The sequence below is a fragment of the Octopus bimaculoides genome, chromosome 3 (assembly GCF_046866305.1).
Source record: "Octopus bimaculoides isolate indiv1 chromosome 3, ASM4686630v1, whole genome shotgun sequence".
In the NCBI taxonomy this organism is placed as follows: domain Eukaryota; kingdom Metazoa; phylum Mollusca; class Cephalopoda; order Octopoda; family Octopodidae; genus Octopus; species Octopus bimaculoides.
Genome location: NC_142930.1, coordinates 69625835 through 69633186, shown reverse-complemented (window position 1 = coordinate 69633186; position 7352 = coordinate 69625835). Strand labels below are relative to the sequence as shown.

At 40.7% G+C, this 7352-nt stretch overlaps 1 protein-coding gene across 1 annotated transcript; it reads right to left on the bottom strand.

Annotated features, from left to right (window-relative positions):
- Positions 1 to 244: 244 nt before the first annotated feature.
- Positions 245 to 6972, bottom strand: LOC149136572 (uncharacterized). Its single transcript, XM_089348375.1, has 2 exons — positions 6543 to 6972; positions 245 to 381 (listed from the first exon to the last, which is right to left on the bottom strand). The coding sequence occupies exons 1-2, from the start codon at positions 6970 to 6972 to the stop codon at positions 245 to 247; spliced, it is 567 nt and encodes a 188-aa protein (XP_089204501.1).
- Between the last annotated feature and the right edge of the window lie 380 nt (positions 6973 to 7352).

Genomic DNA, 7352 nt, shown 5'->3' with positions numbered 1-7352 from the left:
TCGTACGTGAACTTGTGGCTGTGATGCTGAGCCGGTCACTTGATACAGGAGTCCTCGCAGGTAGTATATTCACCGTTAATCCGTGGAGCTTACTCACAAACGGTGAACTGAAGCGTTGAAACCTGGGCGAGTTGTTTGTTGTGCTGTGTACGTAGAGAGATGATGTTGACTACGTTGGTGAGAGACATAATGGTGGCGATGAAGATGGAAATCGCTGGAACTGGCTGTCTTGTGTGGTCAGTGGCTAGACTTTAAATTGTCTGAACCAAAAGTCCTTGAGACGAGGAGAAGTTAACTTTTTATAGGGAGCAGTCGGCTCAAACTGGGGCTGAGAACAAACTGTCTCGCGTAATTTATTTGGACGCTGCGATTGGTTATATCCTGCAATTGACGCGACAGAGTAAGAGACAAATTGCGCTAATACCAACCAGTAAGAATGGTGGACACAACGGTGTCCAAATGGCGGCCAAAGGTTAGATGGTTAGTCTCGAAATGATATTTGTCAATAGCTAAAAGTATTTCCCCCCTCCCTGTATAATATTTTCTAGTTGACTTTTTGATGTTCTTTGCATTAAATAGATTAACACTAATGTAATTTAGAATTGTTTCATTTTCCAATACCTTCATTAGAATTAAACGGGAATTAATTTCATTCAGACACCGTAAACTTGATAACATCATTCCTCAATTCATAAGTGTACAGTATTTCTTATGAAATTGAAGGCTAAAGTGTCAAAAATAAAGGTTGTCGACTTCACAAAACTAGTGCATTCGCTGAATATAATTTCAGTATATATGACCTTTAAAAAGACACATACAATAATGAAGATTCGGTTTGTATGTTTGTACTTTCGTTTCCATATGTCTCTTATTGAGATTCATACTTTTCTTAACTATAATGAAGCGAAAAGTCAGTTAAAATAATGATATTTATGTACAAACCACGGCAGCCATTCGTATTTTAAAATATTTGTTGGTTTCACAAATACATTGTATCAAATAATATTCGTCCTATTTCCCGTTCATATGCGTCACTCCCCTATTTTATTTTATTCTGCACAGTGGGAATTAATCATTGCTTTAAGAAATATTTTCGTTGGCGTAAACTGTCATATATGTTTTATGTAAGTGTTATATTAAGGGTGGCCACCATTTAACATTCCATGTGTCATTTTTTCAAGCCCGAATTCAGATGTATCCATATTCAGTTTTTATATAAAGATGTCGTTAAAGTAGATAAATTTAGCATTTTTGTATGATATAATGATTTAATATCAAAGCTTCGGTTTTTATGACCAGCGTCAAAGTAATTTCATAGGACGCTTCAGTATTGCCAGACTTTCACGGCTTCTTTCAATAGATCTATTGTCTCTTCTTATTTCTTTCACTCTTAATCACGCATTCTTTAACCACTGCCTTTAGACTTTCTTCAGTTTTGTCTATGTTATATAGTGTCTGTTAAGATTAAGTCTTCTATCATGTAAGAAACTATTTTCACAAAGTATGCACGAGAGTTTTTCTGAAGGATCTGCTTTGTATAAAGTGTAATTTCTTTTACTGTTCATTGAATTCACGCTTACTTTCACTTTCTATTTTTATTTTGTTCGTTTTCTGTTGCATTATAATGCTTTTGTAGAGAAACCTCTCTCTCTCGTGTATTTATTTACAAATAATAACGTAGCGGCTAACATCTAGCCTTCGGCCGCTTGGACCCTTCTGTCCACCACCCTGATTGGCTCTTATATGCGCAGCATTTGTCAACAGTTCTGTTACGCGCCAGGGTGCATATCAACCAATCGTGGCCTTCTGTTAAGGTCACGTGAGAGAGAGTTTTCCGGCTGTTTTGTGAGCCCGTTTTTATCTATAAATAAGCCTGTTTCATCTACGCCAGTTTGTCTCGGCTTTAGACCTCTCAAAGGTCTAGTCGTAGACCACCACACAGAACACAGCTCCAGCCAGTTTCCAGCGACGACGTCAACACCACCGATCTACTGTCCACTACAGTCCCGTCGCCAGCGCTAACACCATCGCCAGCGTACACACTACCAACAGCAACCGCGGTTCCTTCTCAACACTGTTTGTGTGGATTGTTTCCACCTCGAAAATAACAGCCAGAACACCCTGCGAGAATCTTCTGTACCAAGTAACCGGTCGCAGCATCGACGCTCAACTTCACATACAACATGTGACACCTCAGCTCTGCTGTTCGACCACAACGTCTTGTGTACAGACATTCTACCTACTGTGTAACTCTTTTATGAAGTGGTATTTTCTTATCTCTGTGTTCAGGACTTTTATAGTCTGTTACAGACACTTATTCTATGTTCTGTATTTCTCATTCACACACACACACATATTATTGTATACACACACTTGTACACGAAGGTCTGTCTTATGTATTGTTTATATTGCCGCATGCACGCACACACAGAGACACAGTTCACTATGCTAATAAACTTACTCTCTATATATATCAAACGGTTGTGTCTCGTCACTCTCTTTCCTTTGCTGGCATTTGCTCGCATCTCACCTGTGAGCCCTCCTATGTTATATTACATGTTTTTGTGTCGACCGTGCGACACGTTAAAAGGAGCCTGTTTCCACACGTCGCCAATTCTCCTTTGGTTCGCACGGTCGTTTATTTACACTTTCAAACAACGTGCGAACCCACAATTGTTTACAAAGGACGGACAAAGGGCAATTCTGTAATGTAGGCATGTTATCGACTAGTAAAATGCTGCGATAGACCGGCTCTAGTTGCCATCTCAGGATCAAACAAGTATCAAATATCTATTGCGCACTTATGAACGAGTGCTCAATGTGCCGTCATTCAATTGTCTCTATCTTGTGTTAAAAGGAGCTTTGCTCATTTTTAATTTCTTCTGATACTAAACAGCTTTATCCTAGTCACACAGACTATTTCTGATGATTGTGTTGTTCTCTCGCTTTAGTTAAGAGCATCTCTCTATTTCGAATGAGTAGGTCTGATCCACAGATCCAGTTTAAGATATTTCATACCTCCACTTCGTGAATGATTACACAGGATCATCAACTAGGGTATGTGAAGTACTCTGGGTAAATTGTTTTTCTTTCGCTGTCTACTCTGCTTACATATACCAGTAGATTCTGACAGTAGCCAGAAAAGAGTTGGACTCTGTCGGAGTGCAAGAGAGGCTTTTAGGAAAGTGGTTATACACCATTAGGTGTACACCTGCTCTCCTATATTAAATTCGGAATAAACACAATGAAATGCGACTCTGAACTATCAACACAACAATATTTATTCATGGAGTAAAATAGGCATGGTTGCTGAGACGTCTGAATGTTGTTGTGAGCTGTCCCCAGAGTTGGAATGTTGGAGAGACAGCTTGATACGACCACGCTCATGTGAGAGAGCTCTGGGCTGGGCGTCCGACCTCTCCGCCGGCCGGCGAGAAAAGTGAACGAACAAGGGCGCCAAACTTGGATATTGATGACTACGCATGCGCACGAGACAAGGCGTTACTACAGGCTGCTTCTGTTCACTTAACGTCAGCAGGGTGAATCCCACAACAGTGTTGGAAATTAATCCGGTATAAATTAAAATCGCATTAAAGGTCGTGCTCATGCAACACCTTCCTTAGTGACTTTTCTATTTTGTTTGTAATGTATCTGCTAAATGCCTTTAGTGGAAGTCATTCTGTTGACAGCATTATGTTTAGGTCAGTGATCTGAGAACAGCTTACTTCTCTCTTCCCATCAATCTCAAAGGTTGCGATATCGATCATGAACACAGCCTTTCCTACAGTAACAAAATCATATTTTTTTTATTTTATTTTATTTTTAATGTCACGAAAAGTCAGTATTTGATCGGTCAGTGAGTTCGTGGAGACAATAAACTCTACAGTTGACTGGTTCAGGCCGAAATAAGATATGCATTTAGATATCATTTAAATCTTTTCAGGATTAATTTTCAAGCTAAATTTCTTAAGGCATTTTGAAAATAATTAAACGATTGTGAGCATGGAAATGTTTAGTTACTGATTCTAGATACGGGCATAAAAAAAAGAGTAAAAGAGAATGTTTAGAGAGATAGTGATAATGCCTAGTCTACCTTTTCGTTCTTTCTTGTAGACCAGTGGTTTTCAACCATTTTTTACCCAACATCTTCGTTGATGGACCACCATAGCTATTTGTTGTTTAAAAAGTAATTTTATAGAAATTTCTTTCAAAATCCTTTTATCTTTTTTACACAATAACTTATGAAATAAATGATGTAAGACGTTAGAGAAAGAAACCAAACTGTTCTTTTTAATAAATATGTAGTGACGTCATATGGCGCCAAAAAGGCATAGTCGCCATTACTACATCTTTAACCACGCATGCGTGGATTTCAACATCCAAGCGTTCCCGCTTCTATTCTGTCTCTTTACCACGCCAGACAGCGACCAAGCAAGACGTCTCAACAAGCTCTCTCATTGAGTGTGGTTGAACCAAGTTGTCTCTCCAACGATTCAACTCTAAGGACAGTACATCTACATTCAGACGTCTCAGTAACACAGACTTTCCCACACAGGAGGCTACTCAGAAACCGGACAATTGGAGGCTGTTCATTTTACCTCTTTAAATAAATATTGTTGTTGTTGATCAGTTTGGAGTTCTGCGTTCCGTTCAATTCCTAATTTAATATAGGAAAGTCAGGTGTACATCTAATGATGTATAACCCACTTTCCTAAAAATACATCTAAAGTAAAAAAATTTTCATAGATCCTTAATATATTACTGTGTCTCCAATTTACTAGCATGAACGGCCAAGCGAACACGTGGGTTTGTTTACATCAATTCGGCAGTTTCCGTAAGGGAAGTGGGAAAGGACGCGAAAGAGATAGAGAGCCCGATTTCTTTTGATGTTGGTATGCTAAGAGTTGCTGTGGTAAGTAGCAAACAACAAGGAAAAAGAAAAATAGCAAACATAAACACACATGCCAGTTATCTCTCACCTTATCTCTCTCTATTTCTTTCTCTCTCTCTCTCACACACACATGCCGCTTTCTCACACTAACAAAGGAACTTCACATACACATCACACTTTCTGTCTCGCATACTCACTATAAAAAGATATCTATTTCTTTTGAAGTTGGCATGTGTGTGTGTGTGTAATGTTGCATGAATCCCACATTGAGAACCACTGCTGTAGACCAATGTTGGGCGCCAAACTTTCCTGAACCTTCTACGTGAAATATATTTCCTTAATCGCTCCCGAGACTTAGAGCTTGTGTAAACGTTTCCAGTAGCTCATGTTTTTGACACAAGCTATCTGCTTAATAAAAGATAATTGTACACATAACATCTTGAGCTATTAGGAAACTAGAGTTGTGACTCAGTCTAAATTAATTCCGTTCCGATAGTACAGAAAAGAATAACTGATATACCAAGTATTCTTTTATATCATGACTAATCTTTCCAACAAATCGGTTGGATGATCGATTATACGATCAATAAAATCCAGTATAACCGAAATTCAAATTTCTGTTGAAGCTTCTTCTGTGAATGAAAAAATGTATAATGGGACTCGAAGGTTCATGATACTTGCGGAGTATCTCCTTCTCCCATTAAAATTATTTTCTGAAGTCTTAGGATCTGGAACTCGAAAGAAGAAGCTTACAAGCGGATGCAATTCAATGGTTGTTTATTTAGTTCTCATTCATGAGGTTCACTCCCGACGACCATCTGTATGGCAACGCTTGGTTCGTTATAGCTCCGTTCACGTGAGGTACATTGCCTCTGGAGATAACGGGTGAAGTTAGAGCAGGACCAGAATCTGCTGTGAGCTGCCAGTTTGCAGTGTTGCTCAGCGTGAGCGAAAACGCAAGAGAGAGGGTTTCCTTTACGCCTCCTTAAATAGATGTTGCCCACGAGAGCCTTGCTGTGACCTCGCTCATGGCAACATGATTGTAGGCGAGATCTCGCTCTTGTCTCGGACATGGCAATGGCCGCCGGCGAGATCTCGTGCAAAATGGCGCTGGCTTCTTGTGTCTCGCTACAGGGCTCACCCCTGAGAACGCCAGTGCGAAATTAGAATGACTGGAGCAGGCACAAGAAAGCAAAGATGGCCACCGATCACAAACAACAAGATATGGTACAAAATGTAATACAAAATGTGAAATTGAGAAAAAATAATCACAAACAATATAAAAGGAGCATGCACAAAATAATATTTTTACAAAGTTCAATGGCAAGGTATTGGTATTGCTCAGCACACGAGAAACAATTGTCTGTCACAGGAAGAAAAAAGAAAAAAAGGTTAGATGTAAATAGTTCTAGTGAGTTTTTGGGGCCAATGCACAATGCGGCCTGACCTGGTGACATAGGGTTTGTTCGTGTTAGGTAGTGGCAACGAAGGTGGAGGTGTAGGTGATGGTGTGGTCAAAGGTGTATGTGCAGGTGGATGTGTAGGTGGTTGTAAAGAATCAAAGGTGGGCGTGGTTGGGGTGTCATCGATGGGTGTGGACATCTCAAAATGTGCCTTTTAAATCTGTCGACCGACACGGTCTCTGCCCGACCATTGATGTCAAGACTAAAAGCTTTGGGTGTGCGTGATAGCACACGAAATGGTCCCTTATAAGGAGAAATGAGAGGTCCCTTGACAGAATCATCCCAAACAAAAACATGAGTCCATTTGTCAATGTCCGGTGGGACGTAAGAGGGAATAGACTGGTCACGCGGATGCATGGGTGGGAGATTTGAGAAATACGAGCAAAGTCTGGTGACATACGACGGTGGATCAGGATGCGATGAATTGTCTGGCACCAACATTGTACCAGGGAGTGCCAGGATGGTACCGTAAAGAAGTTCAGCAGAGGAGAAACCTATGTCTGTTTTAACAGCAGTGCGACAACCAAGAAGAACGATAGGCAGGAATTCTGTCCAAGACTGTGGATCAGGAATGGCGCGTAGAGCAGCCTTCAGTTGCCTGTGAAAACGTTCGACCATCTCGTTGGATGCTGGATGGTAGCTGGTCGTACGAATGTGATGAATGCCTAGGATACGCAAACAATTCACGAAATAAGGAGGCTTCGAACTGGCGTCCACGATCAGTGGTTATTTTAGCTGGGACGCCAAAGCGAGCAATCCAGTTAGAAACGAAAGCTCAAGCAACTGACTCAGGAAAAGTGTCCACTATTGGAATGGCTTCAGGTCAACGAGAGAAACGATCGACGCATGTCAATATGTAAGAGAAACCGCGACTGACAGGCCATGGTCCAACCAGATCAATGTGGACATGGTGAAAGCGAGTCTCCAGCGGAGAAAACTGTCCAAGAGTAGCGCGAATGTGCCTGTGGACTTTAGAACGCTGGCATTTCACACAAGAG